The 21,206-nt window shown below is 45.9% G+C and overlaps 1 protein-coding gene across 4 annotated transcripts in view; it reads left to right on the top strand.

Moving 5' to 3' along the window:
- LOC137351684 (zona pellucida sperm-binding protein 4-like) overlaps positions 1-21,206 on the top strand; it is a 67,560-nt gene that overhangs the window by 43,978 nt on the left and 2,376 nt on the right. For 2 of the 4 annotated variants that reach the window (XM_068016420.1, XM_068016394.1), the window contains 8 exons: positions 10,655-10,833; positions 10,904-11,001; positions 11,077-11,210; positions 11,306-11,495; positions 11,635-11,782; positions 11,934-12,006; positions 12,840-12,950; positions 13,025-13,202. In XM_068016420.1, coding sequence (XP_067872521.1) covers positions 10,655-10,833; positions 10,904-11,001; positions 11,077-11,210; positions 11,306-11,495; positions 11,635-11,782; positions 11,934-12,006; positions 12,840-12,950; positions 13,025-13,176 — 1,085 coding nt within the window. In that variant the 3' untranslated portion in view covers positions 13,177-13,202. Of the gene's footprint in view, positions 1-10,654; positions 10,834-10,903; positions 11,002-11,076; positions 11,211-11,305; positions 11,496-11,634; positions 11,783-11,933; positions 12,007-12,839; positions 12,951-13,024; positions 13,203-21,206 lie in introns of those variants that run through there. The other 2 variants (XM_068016401.1, XM_068016411.1) reach the window with 2 other exon arrangements.

The raw sequence follows: 21,206 nt of genomic DNA, 5'->3' as shown, positions 1-21,206 counted from the left end.
GAATGGACTTAGGAGAGAAGAAGGGGACATGAAAAAGTCTTGGCGGGTAGGATTAAGGAAAGTCCCAAGGCATTCTACACTTATGAGAGGAACAAGAGGATGGCCAGAGTGAGGGTAGGGCCGATCAGGGATAGTGGAGGGAACTTGTGCCTGGAGTTGGAGGAGGTCCTAAATGAATACTTTGCTTCAGTATTCACTAGTGAGAGGGACCTGGTCGTTTGTGAGGACAGCATGGAACAGGCTGATATGCTCGAACAGGTTGAGGTTAAGAGGGAGGATGTGCTGGAAATTTTGAATGACATGAGGACAGATAAGTCCCCGGGGCCAGACGGGATATACCCAAGGATATTACGGGAAGCGAGGGAAGAGATTGCTGCGCCTCTGGCGATGATCTTTGCATCCTCACAGTCCACTGGAGTAGAACCGGATGATTGGAGGGTGGCAAATGTTGTTCCCTTGTTCAAGAAAGGGAATAGGGATAACCCTGGGAATTATAGACCAGTCAGTCTTACGTCGGTAGTGGGCAAATTATTGGAGAGGATTCTGAGAGACAGGATTTATGATTATTTGGAAAAGCATGGTTTGATTAGAGACAGTCAGCATGGCTTTGTGAGGGGCAGGTCATGCCTCACAAGCCTTATTGAATTCTTTGAAGATGTGACAAAACACATTGATGAAGGAAGAGCAGTGGATGTGGTGTATATGGATTTTAGCAAGGCGTTTGATAAGGTTCCCCATGGTAGGCTCATTCAGAAGGTAAGGAGGCATGGGATTCAGGGAAAGTTGGCTGTCTGGATACAAAATTGGCTGGCCCATAGAAGACAGAGGGTGGTAGTAGATGGAAAGTATTCAGCATGGAGCTCGGTGACCAGTGGTGTTCCACAAGGATCTGTTCTGGGACCTCTGCTCTTTGTGATTTTTATAAATGACTTGGATGAGGAAGTGGAAGGCTGGGTTAGCAAGTTTGCCGATGACACAAAGGTTGCTGGAGTTGTGGATAGTGTGGAAGGCTGTTGTAGGTTGCAACGGGACATTGACAGGATGCAGAGCTGGGCTGAGAAGTGGCAGATGGAGTTCAACCTGGAAAAGTGTGAAGTGATTCATTTTGGAAGGTCGAATTTGAATGCGGAATACAGGCTTAAAGACAGGATTCTTGGCAGTGTGGAGGAACAGAGGGATCTTGGGGTCCATGTCCATAGATCGCTCAAAGTTGCCACCCAAGTTGATAGGGTTGTTAAGAAGGCGTATGGTGTGTTGGCTTTCATTAACAGGGGGATTGAGTTTAAGAGTCGCGAGGTTATGCTGCAGCTCTATAAGGCCCTGGTTCGACCACACTTGGAATATTGTATTCAGTTCTGGTCGCCTCATTATAGGAAGGATGTGGAAGCTTTAGAGAGGGTGCAGAGGAGATTTACCAGGATGCTGCCTGGACTGGAGGGCATGTCTTACGAAGAAAGATTGAGGGAGCTAGGGCTTTTCTCATTGGAGCGAAGAAGGATGAGAGGTGACTTGATGGAGGGGTACAAGATGATGAGAGGCATAGACAGAGTGGATAGTCAGAGACTTTTTCCCAGGGTGGAAAGGGCTATCACCAGGGGGCATAATTTTACGGTGATTGGAGGAAGGTTTCATGGAGATGTCAGAGGTAGGTTCTTTACACAGAGAGTGGTGGGTGCGTGGAATGCACTGCCAGCGGTGGTAGTAGAAGCAGATACATTAGGGAGATTTAAGCAACTCTTGGATATGTACATGGATGATAGTAGAATGAAGGGTAGGTAGTCAGTTTGATCTTAGAGGAGGTTAAAGGTTCGGCACAACATCGTGGGCCGAAGGGCCTGTACTGTTATATGTTCTATGTTCTATATTCTATGTTCTATGTTCTATGTACTATGTTCTATGTTCTATGTTCTATGTTCTAACCCAGGAAAGGGGAGGAGTGATGAGACCAGTGGCATACTATTCTACACAAGAATCTCCGGTAGTTAGAGGGCTCCACCGATGCGTGGCTGCACTCGACTGCACAGCCTGGGCAGTGAGAGTATGTGAACCTGTCACAATGTCTGGACAGCTGATTATACATACCAAACACACGATAGTGGAGTTGTTAAACACCGGGAGATTGAAAACGGTGTCCGATGCTCGACGAGCCATGTGGGAAGCAGTACTGTTACCTAAAGACCAATCGATACAAATCATTAGAGATACAGGGATCAACCCAGCCGAGGGAATAATAGCCGAGGGAGAACCACATCAGTGCCAGACAGAAATAGATGAAGAAGTAGAAGGAGAAATAGTGGACGAACCCTTCACAGATCCCCACATAACCCTCTATGTTGATGGATCCAGACGATATATAAATGGACAGTTCCGTACGGGGTGGGCTGTGGTAGATCAAAGTGACACAGTCCTCTTACAAGGGGGACTGGAAGGAACAATATTCTGTGGATTTAGTGGCTTTAACGGAAGCCCTAAAGTTAGCAGAGGGAAAACGCGTGAATGTGTTTACAGACAGTAGATACACATTTGGGGTAGTACATGATTATATGACAGCGTGGAGTAGACGAGGGTATGTAAGGTCAGGAGGGGGACATATTCAGCACGAGAACGTGGTTCGAGAATTAGTAGAAGTAGTTAAGCGACCAGCTGCTGCAGCCTGAATAAATATCAAAGCGCATCGGAAGATCGAATGTAAGGAACAACAGGGAAACATGTTAGCTGACCAGGCAGCCCGGAATACCGCAGAGAGGGCTGTGCCACAGACCATTCAAGTAGCCGCACTAGGACCAGGGGAATTAATCATTAAAAGAGTACAGGAAGAGGTTAGCATGGAAGAACAATCCTGATGGGAACATCAAGATGCAGTTGTTGGGGGAGAAGGGGTTTGGTGAAAGGGACTACAAGTAGTCGTCCCGTCCTCCATACAGACTGAGCTACTCAAACTGTACCACAAACCGGATTACCCCGGATGTGATGGGATGCTGAACCAAAGATTGGTGGTGGGCCGGTGTAGGGAGAGACGTGGAGAAACACTGCCAACATTGTATAATATGTGCACAACATAACCCGGGAAAACCCATCAAGGTTAAAATGGCACATCAGCCCCGACATAAAGGTCCGTGGGAAAACCTGCAAATTGATTTTACTGGGCCTCTGCCTAATAGTAGAGGAAAGTGGTATTGTCTGGTGATCATTGTTCAGTTCACCAGGTGGGTTGAAGCATTCCCGACTCAGACCAGGGCACACACTTTACAGGACAGGTCATGAAGCGAGCCTGTGGTTTACTGGGAATCCGACAACGGTTTCATGTCCCCTATCACCCGCAGAGTTCAGGAATGGTGGAGCAAATAAACCGCACTCTAAAAACAGCTATAGCAAAGGCCATCTCTGAGACCGGAAAGGGGTGGGTAGATGTCTTACCCTGTATATTAATGAGACTAAGAGCTACACCCAACCGAATGACAGGCTTGACCCCCTTCAAACTCATGACAGGGAGGGCTATGCAACTCCCCGAAAGCATCATAGTAGGCGGGGAGGATATGGGACCTCTACGAGACTGAATTAGGCAAAACGTAAGACAATTAGATCTGCAGTTAAAAGAGTTGTGACAGGAGGTGAGGGATCAGCAGGCCATACGGGACCTGGAGACACAAAACAAGGATAAGGCCGGCCCAGCCATACCACAAGTAGGGGAGAATGTTTTGGTCCGAGTTACCCCCAAACAGGCAGGATTCACCCCAAGGTAGATCGGACCATACGATATTATTCATGACTAGTGATACCTGTGCATGTGTCGATATGAAAGGGAAGGGCCGGTGGAAACACTGGTCCCAACGGAAAAAATATAATCAAGGGAATGATGGCTGAACCTGAGATAGGGCCTATCATGGAGACCACCTGGTATGTCATGTGATACCAGGAGTGGCGAAACACATTAGAGAATGGAATGTTCGGGGGACTGGGAGTCGTGGTGATGTTAACCGGAGTCTGGCTGGTATTCATCACCACTCAGGCACGAGCGCAGCGTGCTCAGATACAAATCTGATGGAAATACAGACACGGACTTGACGAGATAGAAATGGTACGATTATAAAAGACACAGCTATTAACCCATAAACAATAGAACCTTTTCCACCCACACAGGTGAGGAAATGAGTAGACCAGGAACTAACACCTGGTGACGACCAAGTCATTTTGTTTAAATCCCTGGATTAAAACACCGGAAGTGATGAACCCACAGTGGGCACTTCGACTCTGGGAAGTCGTGATACTGGGAACTCTGAGATTAATACAAGCACAAGAGAATGCTGATGCACCACTGGAGCAACAACAAACACAGGAGGGACATAACTACATGAACTATGGGGCTTTGTATAATTTCACTGATGGTATATGTATCCCAACAGTCAGGGACTGGAGTAGAGATAAAGCTTATTTTAATACATGGTTACAAGTCCACTCGGGAAATGATAAAGTATGCATACAATGCTCTACTGATGCAACAAGAGTCAGCTGCATCCGACGAAAAGAAACAAAAAAATCTGACAGGTGCGTGTTCGGAATATTGTGCGCACCACCTGTCGGAGCTCAGCCCATGACTACATATAGAAAGGGGATGGGATTATATGGGTATTATGAGGAGGTGAGGGCAACTGTGTTATCTTTGTAACTATGTTTTCCTCCCCCTCCGACACCACGCCCCGTGTCATTGGATCCCATGGTGAGTAAGGGGTTAAATCCTCACAGATTGTCTCCTGATAACAGGGTAGAGATGGGGCAGTAGTTTGCAAGGACGCTGGGGTCATGGGTAGGTTGGGATGATCAGAGAGCGGGAATCAGCGAGAGCAGAGCGGAGCATAAAGAGCCCGGGAGATAGAGAGAGCGAGAGTGCACTCAGAGAGCAGGAAACAGCGAGAGTGGAGTGGACCATAAGGAGCCCGGGAGATAGGGAGTGAGAGTTAACTCAGAGATCAGGAAACAGCGAGAGCAGAGCAGAGCACAATGAGCCGAGGAGAGAGAGAGCGAGAGAGCTCAGTCAGAGAGCGGGAAACAGTGAGAGGAGACTGGAGCGTAAACATACCAGTAGAGAGAGAGCGAGAGTTTACTCAGATAACGGGAAACAGTGAGAGCGAAGCGGAGCATAAAGAGCCCGAGGGAGAGAGTGAGAGTTCACTCAGAGAGCGGGAAACAGTGAGAATGGAGCAGAGCAGAAAGAGACCAGGAGAAAGAATAAGTGAGGGGTCACTCTGAGAGCAGGGAACAGCGAGAGTGGAGCAGAGCATAAAGAGACCAGGAGAGAGAGAGATCAGGTGGAGTGAATCGAATTGGCAGAAGGCTGGCATCTGTGAAGCTGGGGATTCAGGAGGAGGCCGAGGTGGATCATTCCCTGAACGAATAAAAAAAAAAGTCACTCTGATTGTAAGCGAACTGACAGCTTGGAGGTCATTCCTTGATTCATCAGCTATTAATGCAGGTTCATTCCCCAATAGAGTGGTATAGACTCAGAATGAACTAGTCTTTCTCAAACTGCCCTACCACCTTCAATGTTTTGTGCATTTACACCCCTATGTCCTTCTGTTCCTGCAGCCCCTTTAGAATTATACCCTTTATTTTGTATTACCTTTCCTCATTCTGCCACCCAAAATGTATCACTTCACACTTCTCTGCATTAAATTCCATCTGCCATGTGTCCCCCATTTCACCAGCCTGTTTATGTTCTCTTGGAGCTGTGATTGAGTCTGTGATGTAGAAGTGTTCATTGACATCTTGCTGATAAGACTGCTCAAAGGACTTTTTTTTTTAGAGATACAGCACTGAAACAGGCCCTTCGGCCCACCTTGTCTGTGCCGACCATCAACCACCCATTTATACTAATCCTACACTAATTCCATATTCCGACCACATCCCCACCTGTCCCTATATATTTCCGTACCACCTACCTATACTAGGGGCAATTTATAATGGTCAATTTACCTATCAACCTCAAGTCTTTGGCATGTGGGAGGAAACCGGAGCACCCAGAGGAAACCCACGCAGACACAGGGAGAACTAGCAAACTGCACACAGGCAGTACCCAGAATTGAACCCGGGTCACTGGAGCTGTGAGGCTGCGGTGCTAACCACTGCGCCACTGTGCCACCCTTGTGAGAACTATATTTGTTGCATCTGATAATTAATGTGTAAACATTAAGATACATATATCGACCATGATTTAACTGTTAGTTCATGTTTAATCGATGTTGGTTTTGGTTTGAGTGTTAATGTAACATTTTTAAAAGTGAAATTGTGTCCATTTGGTTTTTCTTTCCTAAATTTGGGTCAGTTGATTTGATCCTTTTGGTTTATTAGTGATCTCCACGGGGATCGTAACAAAATTGGGATCTTGTCCGGGATGTGATGTGTGACTGGGCTATGGAATGGATAGACTGGAATTTCCCAGAGCTAAAGCAAAGAATATTTCACCTTTACTTTGTCTGTGATCAGTGTGAAATTAACATGAGTACTATTGATGTTCAAAACTTTGTCAAGAGAGAAGATCTGACTCTCAGTGCCTTGAAACAATTGGCAAAAGATCATTTGAAGATTGTAGCTGGGATTGTTGGCGAAAGATTAAAACCAGAGGCTCAGAAAGCAGAGATAATCCAAGAATTGGTTCCTCACTTCTTTCCGAAATTGGGGTCAGTCAGTGGATTTGATTGTTTTGTTATTTTTGGTGATCTCCATGGAGATGATAAAATCTATCACTATCATCCTGACAGTTCACAATACTTCCAGCTTTTTATTATCTACACATTTTGAAATTGTGCCGAGCACACCCAAATCTATATCATTAATCTAGATCAAGATAAACAGTGGTCCCAATACTGCCCCCCTGGGGAACCCCATTATATACCTTCCTCCAGTCCCAATACAACTGTCTTTCACCACAACCATTAACATGCTCTTTGCCATTGTTCCAGGAAATCTTTGTTATTTAATATCTCCTGCTGTAGACAATATCACACACCTTCCTTTTATTCTCTTCCCCACCATCACCTCCACACGCACCCCCCCCCCCCTCCCCTTCATTACACGCTGCTTCCTGTCATTCAACCAACTTCGTATCCATGTTTCCACTGTCCCTTTCATTCCATGGGATTCAACTCTGTTGACAAGTCTGTTATTGTGACACTTTTATCAAACACCTTTTGGAAGTCCATTTTCACCACATCAATCACATTCCCCTCAACAACTCTCTCAAGCATGTTGAGCAGAGCCTAGTGATCAACTCCATCCATGTGGAAAATTCTTTGATGGAACTGAAGCATGACTTGTCTAACAATATGGTCTGGACAGATCAGGTGATTACTAAACTCACTCAGTCCACAATGACACATTGGACAGTGGGTATCTGTGCTGTACTGAACCAGGTCAATGAACTGAGTCAAGATGCATTGAGACAGAAAGTAGTTTATTGAAACCCATTGAAAAGCAATGTTGAAACAGAAAGTGACACTGCAGAATGTGCAGCTGTACTGATCCAGGACTGAATCCACTGTATATTCTGAACTCAATCCCACTGTGTGCTCAGTCAGCTCCTAATAAAAATGTGCCTCTACTGAGATGAAGCATTGACCTGATGGGGATCACATGATCATCCAAAATCCTCATAGTCCCCAAAGCAGGGGTGTCCCAGTAGAAAATGAAGATCCAAAGTCAGGCTGCCCCCACTCCTAATTCAGAGAGAGCTAAGCATCACATGTGAAAGTCCAAGAGAATCTCCAGAAGGTGTTAGAAAGATCTCTGGAACAAGGACTGGAATAGAGGAGGCATCAGAAATAGGGATTGAAGGAGGGGGCAGAGGAACATGGATCTGTTCAATCCACTGAGATCACAAGGGGACATTCCAGGAGATGGGGGTCTCTGAGAGGGGCTTTGGTCTGGAGCTGAATCAATCTTCCCCAATGTCCATGGGATGGAAGCGGCCTCTCTCTGTCCCACAAGATACCGAGTGTGTCATTGCCACAAACAACAAGATTGAGACTTGAGACTTTATGTCTAAATTCTATCCGTGCTGCCTCCTTAAGAGGGGATACTTGTGGAGCTGTCTTTGGAGCCAGTGTCCTTTCCTGCTTTATTAAAAACAGAGCCCATCTCCGTGTGAGCCGTGGGAATGCGGGTTAATGTTGAGGAGGCGGTGGAGCTGGGACTGTGTCTCAGGCTGATTGGCAAACTCATTTACTGCAGCTTAAACAGAGCTGTCAGAAAAAGGGGCATTGTGTTCAGTAACCTTACTCACCTGGGAGGTTTCACTTGTTATCATGGAGATATTCCGTATTCTAGCTTTGTTATTTGTTACAGTCTGTTCTGCTCAGCCGCCCTCTTTCTTTCTGCCCGCTGATAAATGTTGGATATCTCCCAAATTCAGGCAAGAGTGTGGATTTGCGGGAATTGCAGGCAGTGAGTGTGTGCGGAGAGGCTGTTGCTTTGATGTTGGGAGCTGGGATGTGCCGCCGTGTTTCTATTCACTGGACAATCTGCCAGGTGGGTGTATTCTCACTCCGTCTATATTCCAGAGCAGTTATTTCCAGGGTCAGCTGCAGTTGGGATTGTCCAGGATAATCCTTTCATTTTCCTTGGATTCAATTCAGTGAATATTTCAAACCTGTCTGAGTGAAACTGATTGTGGGATGAAGACCATCTCCTCCAATAGTTTATCTTCATCCCAATCAAACTCCCCAAGGAGAATCCCGGGAATATTAACTCAGGATTTAACACTGAGCCCTGATAATATTGGACAGGTTCAGGGTTTGGTTTTGAAGTGGAGTTTAAGTGAAGGAGGGGAGAGTTTTGTGAAGAGAATTCCATTTAAAGTTGAGACGGATGGAAACCCGCCTGTCAATGGCAGGAGAGAGAATTCCCTGATGATCAAGGTGCTGGAATTGAAGGAAAATGGGTTTGGGGAATGTGGGGAGCAGATTTTAACCCCAGGGTTGGAATATTAAATTTGTTTCTCTGCTGGACTGGGAGCCGATGTGAGTTGGAGTGCAGGGTCAAGATTGAACTGGATTTGGTGTGGGTTAGGATCGGGACAGGAATGTTATAGAAGAGTGGAAGTGATTGTGGGATTGGGATCCTCCCGCTGAGAGGTCATGGAATCATGCCTTTTATTTGTTCTTGGGATGTGGGTATTAATGGCCAGGCCAGCATTAACTGCCCATCCTTAACTGCCCTTGAGAAGGTGGTGGTGAGCTGCCTTTTTGAACTGCTGTAGTCCATGTGGGATAAATACACCCACAGTGTGAGGAAGGGAGTTACTGCATCAAAATCCTGGAACAGTGAAGGAATGGTGATTATAGTTCCAAGTCAGGATGGTGTGACTTGGAAGGGAACTTGCAGGTGGTGGTGTTAACATGTAACTGTTTGCTTTGTCTTTCTAGGTGGTGAAGCTTGTGGGTTTGGAAGGTGCTGTCTGAGGAGCCTTTGTGTGTTGTGCAGTGCACCTTGCAGATGGTACACACTGCTGCTACTGTTAGAGTAGGGAGTGATTATTTGTGGATGGATGCCAATCAAGTGGGCTGCTTTGTCCTGGATGGTGTAAGTTTGTTGAGTGTTGATGTGCCCATCCAGGCAAGTAGACAGCATCCCATCACAATCCTGACTTGTGCCATTGTAGATGGACAGGCTTTGAGTTAATCACTGCAGGATTCTTAGCCTCTGACCTGCTCTTGTGGCCACAGTATTTTTATATAGCTACCTCAGTTCCATTTCTGGTCAATGATAATCCCCAGGATGTTAGTTTATTTAGTGATACAGCACTGAAACAGGCCCTTCAGCCCACTGAGTCTGTGCTGACCAAGAACCACCCATTTATACTAATCCTGCAGTAATCTTATATTCCCTACCACGAGGGGCAATTTACAATGGCCAATTTACCTATCGCCTGCATGTCCTTGGCGGTGGGAGGAATCCGGAGCACCCGGCAAAAACCCACCCTGTCACAGGGAGAATTTGCAAAATCTGCACAGGCAGTACCCAGATTGAACTTGGGTCCCTGGAGCCCTGAGGCTGTGGTGCTACCCACTGTGCCACTGATTCAGTGATCATAATGTCATTGAATGTCAAGGGGAGATGGTCATTGCCTGGCACTTCAGGGGTGTGAATTTTACTTGCCATGATGACATTGGAAAATTATGGCAACAGAGGCCATTTCAACCATTCGGTGCCTAATGGTTCACTATGAGCAATTGGTTCTTCACCTTCCCCGCCCCCCCCCCCCCCCCCCCAGCCCCGCATGTAGTCTCTCGATAATTATCCAATAGCCTTTGAAAGCTCTGATTAAATCTGTCTCCACCACTCGGGCAGTACATTCCAGATCCTAACCACTCGCTGTGTCAGTTTTCCCTCCTGTCACCTCTGCTTCTACCAATCTCCTTCAATCTGTGCCCTCTGGTTCTCCACCCTTGTGCCAATGGGAACAGTTTCTCTCTATCTAATTGGTCTAGGCCCCTCATGTTCCCCACCTATCAAATCTCTCCTCCTGGGGAAGCTGGGACTGTATTCCTTGTTCTATCCACAGAGCTGAAGTCCCAGTCCCTCATCCCTGGAAGTATTCTCAGAAACATGTTCTGCTGAGATTGGGACAACAACTAAACGCCTTTCATTGCCTGTCTTGCAGTTTGCACCAAGGATGGGCGGGTCCTGATCGCCATCTCCAAGGATTTGACGCTGCCTCCTGTAAACCTGACAACGGTGCATCTGAAGGATGGACACGGAGCTGAGTGCAGTCCCACCGTGGCCTCTGTAGACACTGTGCTCTTTGAGTTCGCACTCACTGAGTGTGGCACTAGCCAGCGGGTATGTATTGTGGCTTGGCTGTCCCATCAATGGGTGTCAGTCAGTACTGATGGTCTTGTGTCTCTTGTAGCTGGACGGGGTGGACGTGGTGTATGAAACGGATGTGTTGGCTCAGTTTGAGATCTTGGATGGTGCTTTGGGATCGGTGAGCCGGGACAGCCCCTTCAGGTGAGAATGGGAGCACATTGAGCGGCTAGAGGTGGTGAGGAGCTGAATTGTGCAGCCGTGTCCCTTCTCTTGCAGGCTCCATGTCCAGTGCAGTTACAAGGGAAGCCAGGAGTCTGAATTGCAGCTGAAGCCCCGAGTTTACACCCTTTCTCCGCCACTGCCTGCCACCGAGACCGGGATCCTGCTTCTGGAGCTGAGAATAGCGAGAGGTAGCGAGTGCTCTCTGATGGCTAGTGTCCAACTTCTGTCTCTCTCTCTCTCTGTCTCTGCACATTGTGACCATCCTGCATCTTTCTCTTTTCAGATGCTGCCTACCGGAGCTGGTACGTGGCCAGTGACTACCCGATCCTGAGTGTGCTCCGGGAGCCCGTGTTTGTGGAGGTTCGTGTCCTGAACCGGAACGACCCATCCCTTGTGCTGGTGCTCAATGAGTGCTGGGCGAGCCCTACTGCCGAGCCCTATTCCCAGCTTCAATGGAAGCTCCTGGTGAACAGGTGAGGGGGTGGGGGAGGCAATGAAGATTCAGCAAAGCAATGAGGTGTTAGCAAGTGGTTTCCCTGTTCCTCTGCATTGTATTCTAGTCTCATCTTGGATCACTAGTTGACAGCAATGCTATCATTCTTTCTGTTCCAGGTGCCCCTTTACTGGTGACAACTACAAAAGCCGCCTCCTCCCGCTAGACGCTGCTTCCCATTTGCGTTTCCCAACTCATCATAAGCGCTTTGTAGTCAGCACTTTCACTTTCTGGGAGCGAGTTTCAGGCCGGCCTCTGAGCGGGGAGGTGAGTCTCCTTCAGTCATTCTGGCTGACTTGGTTGAGCTTGTTACTGAGTGAGCTCCCTGTTCTATCTATCTTTTTGAATGGAGAAGCATTCCTCTCCTCCTGCTTCCTGGGAGCTGTGGCACTCACCATACCGCACTGTCTCTTTGCAGGTTTACTTCCACTGCAGTGCTGAGGTTTGCTCCCCTTCCAGCCGAGAGAACTGCACAGCTTCCTGCAGCCCCAGTAAGTACCTGGGATGTGAGTAGAAAGTGAACCCTGATGGGGAGTGTGTGGGAGATCTGAACACTGGGCCCAGAAGTGTCAGCAATCCTGCAGCTCTGAACTGCTCAATGTTTTCCCCCAAGTCCCATTGTGTGCAAGTTTCCATCAGGAAGTGGCAGTCAGTGTGAGCACAAGAAAGCAGGGAGATGCAGATCAAGCATGTTGTGATCCCTCAGCCAGGATAATGTGAGCAGGAATGTTGGTTCATTGTTCCTCACTCCTCACCTGCAGAGTGGAATCTAATTGGTCCAGGTGCACTCTGCTCCAAACCTTATCTGGTCAGGAATAGGTTCAACATTTTTTGTCTGGGACATTGAACTGGCACTTTATTCTCATTCTGTCACCGGGTATTCCAGATGTAATGAAACTATTTTCAGTGGAGAGGACATTCCTATCAACTGGTGACATTACTTCACGGAGTCCACACTGACCATTCTGCAAGCTGCTTGGTTGAAGCAGGTTCATTTGAATATTGGAAAATCTGTTTTAGTCAGGCAACCATTTTTAAGTCGTGCCCCTTATCTCTGATATTTTGCGCCAGATGTCTTTTTTTTTGCATCTGACCAAGTTTTATAAATGGAGGAAGCCTTTCCACCCAGTCAATGCTTAAGTCTTATAGCATCAAATCAGTCCCATTCCTTTGCTCTATCCCTGTAACTCTACAAGTTTTATTTCCATCAAGCACCCATCCAATTTACTTTGAAACTTGCATGTGGTGGAAGCAGAGATTATCAAGTTTGAGCTTGAACATCTGATTCAGGCAACTACTGAACCTTGAACTCTTCCTTCCCCAGTGAGACGAAGAAGCACCAATAACCAGCCTGGGACCTTGGTGACCACTGGGCCCATCATTTTCCTGGAAGATGGGGAGAGATTGTCTGCAGGGATCCAGCAGGAAGAGAAAGGTAAAGGAGGAACTTCCTCCAGTGTGTAGTGATGCAGTAACTGGTGCCCCTCTAACCCTGGCTTCTCTCCACAGATGCTGCTGTGGATTCCCCCTCCCTTGTTCTTCCTGGAGTAGCAGTTGGGGTGGCTCTGCTCTCTGTGGCCCTGTTGGTTGGGACTGTTGCTGTGTGGAAAATGGATGTGGGTCACAGGGTGGGTTCTGAGTGCAGATTAATGGAACTGTAGATCTGTCTGGATAATAAACTGCTGTTTATAGATGAAGTCTTGGTCTCCATCTGTTAAATTATTCAATGAAAGTTGTAGCTTATAATCTAGTTTCAGCTGCAAATTACGTTTCCTCCCCCCAGCCACAGAAGGAGGTAAAAACATCACTGGGTTTGGAGTAAAATGAGGTTGCACAATGATCTTAGTTGTTTCTAACTGATACTGGGCTTTAGTCTCATATCTCCAGTCTTGCCACTTCCATGAAGGAATCATTTCCACCAGTTCAAGCCTGGTAAGTGAGCTGTACCACCCATGCCCAGTTAACAGGACTGGTCCCTGGATTCCCTATAAACATTTTATCACTCTCTCTACATGGAACTGATATATTGAGTATTAGTCTAAACCATGTGCTTGGTTTTACTGGGCTACTGGTATACAATAATATACCTGGGTACTTCAGGAGGTGGGAGTGCTACCTGAGGAAAAGTGCCAGCATTTCATTTATTTGGACCAAGCCAGGATGTCTCCATCCCAACCTCTGAAGATGGGGAAACAGCAAGTCAGGTTGCTTGAAATTCCACTTAATGGGAGATTAGTGAAACTGACTGGAGCCTGGCAGTGCTGCAGAATTTCCTTGTTTCATTAGTCTGGGTGATTGTAATTTGTGACCAGCAATGCTATCCTAAAAATATCTTTAGCAGTTTGGGCTGTTGCTGAGCAGCAGTGGAAGCTGAATACTGAGTCTGAGCAATTGTTGGGAATTGTCAAATACAGATTGATTACAGACCCATTACAAAGCATGAAGGAGGGTCAGCATTAGGATATACAGGATGGAGACTGTGGCTGCTCATCCTTGTGTAGTTTCAGCTGAATGAAGCTCTACTCCACTCTTCAGTGGAATGACACTGCTCTGTTACAACAGCTCAGTGCTAATTCAATGCACTTGTCTGGGCAATCCTTTAGAAAGGGATTTTTGCTGCTGATATTGAGCATGCAGTTTCAGAAGTCTTGGGGGAAACTCACCTGAAAATGACAGTAAAGTAAGACAATATCAGCATAAAATCAATAACTACCTAACCATCTGCATCCTTTTTGTGGTGTAATTATTCCTTGTATCACCTCGATCTATTGCTGACCAGCTTGTGTCCTCTGGTTCTGATCTATTCTACCAATGGTAAGTGGCGCAGTGGTTAGCACTGCAGCCTCACAGCTCCAGGGACCCAGGTTCAATTCTGGGTACTGACTGTGGAGTTTGCAAGTTCTCCCTGTGACCGCGGAGTTTCTGCCGGGTGCTCAGGTTTCCTCCCACAGTGGAAGACTTGCAGGTGATGGGTAAATCGGCCATAGTAAATTGCCCCTAGTGTAGGTAGGTGGTAGGGAATGTGGGATTACTGTAGGGTTAGTATAAATGGGTGGTTGTTGGTCAGCACAGAATCGGTGGGCTGAAGGGCCTGTTTCAGTGCTGTATCTCCAAATAAAAAAATAAAATACACTACAGACCCTCACTTTGAACACTTTGATAAAATCACTTCCATTTCCTTTTAGAATTAGAACATTACAGCGCAGTACAGGCCCTTTGGCCCTCGAAGTTGCGCCGACCTGTGAAACAATCTGACCTAGACTATTCCATTTTCATCCATATGTCTATCCAATGACCACTTAAATGCCCTTAAAGTTGGCAAGTCTACTACTTTTGCAGGCAGGGCATTCCACGCCCCTACTGCTCTGAGAAAAGAAACTACCTCCGACATCTGTCCTATATCTATCACCCCTCAACTTCAAGCTATGTCCCCTCGTGTTTGCCATCACCATTCAAGGAAAAAGACTCTCACTATCCACCCTATCTAACCCTCTGATTATCTTGTGTCTCTATTAAGTCACCTCTCCTCCTTCTCTAACGAAAACAACCTCAATTCCCTCAGCCTTTCCTCGTAAGACCTTCCCTCCATACCAGGCAACATCCTAGTGAATCTCCTCTGCACCCTTTCTAAAGCTTCCTCATCCTTCCTATAATGCGGTGACCAGAACTGCACGCAATACTCAATGGGCGATCTCACTAGAGTTTTGTACAGCTGCAGCATGACCTCGTGGCTCCGAAACTCGACCCCCCTACTAATAAAAGCTAACACACCATATGCCTTCTTAACAGCCCTATTAACCTGGGTAGCAGCCTTCAGGGATTTATGCACCTGGACACCAAGATCTCTCTGCTCATCTACACTACCAAGAATCTTCCCATTAGCCCAGTACTCTGCATTCCTGTTACTCCTTCCAAAGTGAATCACCTCACTTTTCTGCATTAAACTCCATTTGCCATCTCTTGGCCCAGCTCTGCAGCCTATCTATGTCCTTCTGTACCCTACGACATCCTTCGGCACTATCCACAACTCAACCGACCTTGGTGTCATCAGCAAATTTACTAACCCACCCTTCTACACCCTCATCCAGGTCATTTATAAAAATGACAAACAGCAGTGGCCCCAAAACAGATCCTTGCGGTACACCACTAGTAACTAAACTCCAGGATGAACATATGCCATCAACCACCACCCTCTGTCTTCTTTCAGCTAGCCAATTTCTGATCCAAAGCTCTAAATCACCTTCAACCCCATACTTCCGTATTTTCTGCAATAGCCTACCATGGGGAACCTTATCAAACGCCTTACTGAAATCCATATACACCACATCCACTGCTTTACCCTCATCCACCTGTTTGGTCACCTTCTTGAAAAACTCAATAAGGTTTGTGAGGCACGACCTACCGGTCACAAAACCGTGCTGACTATCGCTAATGAACTTATTCTTTTCAAGACTATTATACATCCTGTCTCTTATAACCTTTTCCAACATTTTACCCACAACTGAAGTAAGGCTCACAGGTCTATAATTACCAGGGCTGTCTCTAGTCCCCTTCTTGAACAAGGGGACAACATTTGCTATCCTCCAGTCTTCCGGCACTATTCCTGTCGACAATGACGACATAAAGATCAAGGACAAAGGCTCTGCAATCTCCTCCCTAGCTTCCCAGAGAATCCTAGGATAAATCCCATCTGGCCCAGGGGACTTATCTATTTTCACACTTTCCAAAATTGATAACACCTCCTCCTTGTGAACCTCAATCCCATCTAGCCTAGTAGCCTGAATCTCAGTATTCTCCTCGACAACATTTTCTTTCTCTACTGTAAATACTGACACAAAATATTCATTTAACACTTCCCCTACCTCCTCTGATTCCACACACAACTTCCTACTACTATCCTTGATTGGCCCTGTTCTAACTCTAGTCATTCTTTTATTCCTGATATACCTATAGAAAGCCTTAGGGTTTTCCCTGATCCTCTCCGCCAATGACTTCTCGTGTCCTCTCCTTGCTCTTCTTAGCTCTCCCTTTAGATCCTTCCTGGCTAGCTTGTAACTCTCAAGCGCCCTAACTGAGCCTTCACGTCTCATCCTAACATAAGCCGCCTTCTTCCTCTTGACAAGCGCTTCAACTTCTTTAGTAAACCACGGCTCCCTCGCTCAACAACTTCCTCCCTGCCTCACATGTACATACTTATCAAGGACACGCTGTAGCTGCTCTTTGAATAAGCTCCACATTTCGATTGTTCCCATCCTACGCATCCTAAATCTTGCCTAATCGCATCATAATTTCCTTTCCCCCAGCTATAATTCTTGCCCTGCGGTATATACCTGTCCCTGCCCATCGCTAAGGGAAACCTAACCGAATTGTGATCACTATCACCAAAGTGCTCACCTACATCTAAATCTAACACCTGGCTGGGTTCATTCCCCAGTACCAAATCCAATGTGGCATCGCCCCTGGTTGGCCTATCTACATACTGTGTCAGAAAACCCTCCTGCACACACTGGACAGAAACTGACCCATCTAAAGTACTCGAACTATAGTATTTCCAGTCGATATTTGGAAAGTTAAAGTCCCCCATAACAACTACACTGTTACATTCGCCCCTGTTGAGAATCATCTTCGCTATCCTTTCCTCTACATCTCTGGAACTATTTGGAGGTCTATAAAAGACTCCCAACAGGGTGACCTCACCTCTCCTGTTTCTAACCTCGGCCCATACTACCTCAGTAGACGAGTCCTCAAACGTCCTTTCTGCCGCTGTAATACTTTCCTTGATTATCAATGCCACGCCCCCCCTCCCCTCTTTTACCGTCTTCTCTGTTCTTACTGAAACATCTAAATCCTGGAACCTGCAACATCCATTCCTGCCCCTGCTCTACCCATGTCTCCGAAATGGCCACTACATCGAGACTAGGAGAACAGCACGAGCTTCTCCAATATATCCACAGAATTCAAGTTCCTCACTAGATTCTGTATCTTTTTACCCCCTCTAAATCCCTCCTAACCTACCTTTCAGCATGGTGTCCAGAATTCCACAGTACACCAGTTGAGGCCAAAGCAATGTTTTAGAAAGTTTCACCAACTTGCTTTTGTACTGCAAGGCTTCTCTTTACAAAGTCCTAATTACCATCTGCTTTATTAACCACTTTCTCAACCTTCACTGCCACATGCAGTGGTTTGTGTGCATATACCCCCAGGTCCCTCTGCTCCTTTTTTAATTCAGTCATGGGATGTGGACATTGCTGGCTGGGTTAGCATTTATTGTCCATCTCTCTGTAATTGCTCTTGAACTGAGTCACTTGTGTTATAACTGAGGTGGGAGAAGTGTATTGTTGGTTCTAATTCCACTTCTGCACCAGTAACAAATTGAAATGTTGACCACATTGGCAAGTGAGGGAAAAAATGTGTTTATTCCAGAATAAAACACATCAACCAGCTTTCGTTAAACAAATTGTTTACTAGTTAACATTCAGTTTGTAATGAAGTAAAGAACAATTACAGCTTGAAATATTAAAGCTCCTTTTTGCCTTCACCCCTCACTCTGACCATCAGAATCATTGGTGCCAAAGGAGGCCAATCAGCCCATCCTGTCTATACCAGCTCTCCAAGAGCAATTAACTGTTCCATTTCCCCTGCCTTCTCCCATAAACCCTACACACTCTTCCTACTCAACAGTCTAATTCCATTTTGACTGCTTCAATTGCATGTGCCTCCACCACTCAGTCATTGCATTCAAGGCATTAACCACTTGCTGCATGAAGTATCTCCTCAGTCACTTTTGCTTCTCTTAAATACTTGAGATCTGTCCCATCTTATTCTCAACCCTTTCACAAGTGGGAACAGTTTCTCTCTACTGTCTAGACCCTTGATTTTTACATCCTGTCAATTCTCCTCCACCTTCTCCAAGGAAAATAGACCTAACTTCAATCTGTCTTTTTTAAAATCCAGTTCCTCATCCTGGAACATTTCTTGTGAATCTCTTGTACACCCTCCAATGTTGTCTTGTCTTTAAGTGTGGCACCCAAAATGGGTCACAATACTCTAGCTGAGGCAGCACTAGTGTCTTGTAAGAGTTCAACAAAACTTCCTTGCTCTTGTACTCAATGCCCCTATTAATGAAGTATCCAGTACTTTTGGCTTTATTAACCATTCTCTCGACCTGTCTTGTCACCTTCAATGACTTGTGCACATATACACCCAGGTCTCTTCCCCTTTAGAATTGTACCCTTTGTTTTGTTTCTCTGTTCTTCCTACCAAAATGAATCCCTTCACATTACTCTGCATTGAACTTCATCTGCCATCTATCTGCCCATCCCACTAACATGCCTATCCTTTCAAAGTTCTAAACTCTCCTCTCCATTCACAATGCTTCCAAGTTTCATATCTGTCAACTCTGAAATTGTGCCCTGTACACCAAGGTCTAGGTCACTTGTATCAGAAAAGCAAGGGTCTCAACACTGATTCCTGGGGGAACTCTACTACAAACCTTCCTCTAGCTCCAAATAATCCATTAACAACTTTGTCCTGTCACTCAGCCAATTTCATATCCATTACTACTGTCCCTTTTTTATCCCATGAGTTTCAACCTTGCTCAAGACTGGCACTATTAAACCCCTTTCTGGAAGTCTGCACACATCAACCTTCTGTTACCTCTTCCAAAAAAACCTCCATGTTTGTGATTTTTACATAGAACCTTTGCTGGTTTCCTTTAACACAATTAGTCCATGTGACTAATTTTGTCCCAAGTTCCCCACTGAAGTTAAACTGACCTGTAGTTGCTGGGCTTCTAGTTCCACCTTTTTAGAACAAGGGTGGAAGATTTATAATTCTCCAGTCCTCTGGCACCAAGTTTAAGGAAGACTGAATTAAGGCCAGTACCTCCATGATTCCCTCCCCCATCCCCCTCTGTCCCTCTATCTTGGATAAATATCTCCTGGTGCTTTATCTACTGAGTGCTGACAGCCTATCTAATATGTCCATCAATTTTAAACCTAGTGTCTGAATTATCTCCTTGCACCATTGCCTGGGTTGCACCTCCTGAGTAAAGAGAAATGTAAGGTATTTATTTAATACCTCAGTGATGCCCTCTGCCTCCATGTGTAAATCCTCTTTATGGTCCATAATCAGCCCCATCTTTTTCCTATTTCTATAGAAAACTGATTCCATTTTTAGCTGCCAGTCTCTTCATACTCATTGCTGTTTATTTCTTTTTCACTTCCCCCTCTGGACTGCCTATACAGCCTGATTCTCCACAGTATTTTCTACATGGCATCTATCATAAGTGCACTTTTTTCTTTTAATCTCTACCTCTTTGGTCATCCAGGGAGCTCTGGAATTGTTTGCCCGACCTCTTTTACCCTTCAGGAACATACCTTGACTGGGCCTCAGCTTTCTCTCTTTCAAGGTAGTCCATTGTTCAGCTACTGACTTTTTCTTTTCCTGCTTATCTTTGACTCCAATTTATTCACCCCAGCTCTGTTCTTGCCTCATTGAAACTGACCCTCACCAGTTAATTATTCTTACTCTGGATTATTTTGTCCTTTTTCCATCGTCAGCCTAAACCTCCAGATACAATGATCACTGTCTCCTAAATGCTCTCCTGATATTTGATCCACTTGGATCACTTCATTCCCATGAACCATTTCTAGCTGTGTCTCCTTTCTCATTGGCTGAGCAACATACTGCTGTAAATATTTTCCTGAACATTCTCTCTAGGAACTCTTGCCCCTCACTGCCTTTTACTCAACCACTATTTCTTTGAATAAAGTTTCCTCCTACTATAACTACCCTATAATTTTAGCATCTCCCTCATTTTGTTCCATGTTTATACCACTAACTGGTGGCCTGTAGACAACACTGAGCAATGTAACTGTTCCTTTAGCTCTAACTGAATTGATTCTGTCCTTAACCCGTCTGGGACATCCCTTTTTTTTTCTCTAGCACTGCAATGCTCTCAATCAATACTGCTACCCCTCTTTTCCCCTTTCCTATCTTTCCTGAACACTTTGTATCCAAGAATATTTAACACCTGTCCTGCCCTTTGAGCCAGGTCTAATTATAACCATCATATTTCCACATGGCAATTTACACCTGTACCTCCCCAATCTTATTTACCCCACTCCATGTATGTACATTATCCTGTTTTAGACTTTATTACTTTCTCCCTTGCCCCACCTAATAACTTGCTATCCCCTACTTTTAGTGCTAGCGCTCTCCCAGTATGTCTGATATTTGCTCCTGGTTTCCAGTTTTGCTTCCCTCCAATCTGAGCTCCCATCCCCTGCCCATGTAGTTTAAACTGTTCCCAACAGCAGTAACAATGCTCTTGTGAGGATATTCGTCCCAGGCCTAAGATGCGGGGGTGGGGGGTGGCACAGTGGTTAGCACCGCAGCTTCACAGCTGCAGCGACTTGGGTTCAATTCTGGGTCTTGCCTGTGTGGAGTTTGTAAGTTCTCCGTGTCTGTGTGGGTTTTCTCCAGTTTCCTCCCACAGCCAAAAGACTGGCAGGTTGATAGGTAAATTGGCCATTATAAATTGTCACTAGTATAGGTAGGTGGTAGGGAAATATAGGGACAGGTGGGGATGTGGTAGGAATATGGGATTAGTGTAGGATTAGTATAAATGAGTGGCTGATGGTCGGCACAGACTCGGTGGGCCGACGGGCCTGTTTCAGTGCTGTATCTC

This window comes from Heterodontus francisci, chromosome 2, assembly GCF_036365525.1.
Source record: "Heterodontus francisci isolate sHetFra1 chromosome 2, sHetFra1.hap1, whole genome shotgun sequence".
In the NCBI taxonomy this organism is placed as follows: Eukaryota; Metazoa; Chordata; class Chondrichthyes; order Heterodontiformes; family Heterodontidae; genus Heterodontus; species Heterodontus francisci.
The sequence above is the reverse complement of the archived record's forward strand: the minus strand, read 5'-3'. Positions and strand labels throughout refer to the sequence as shown.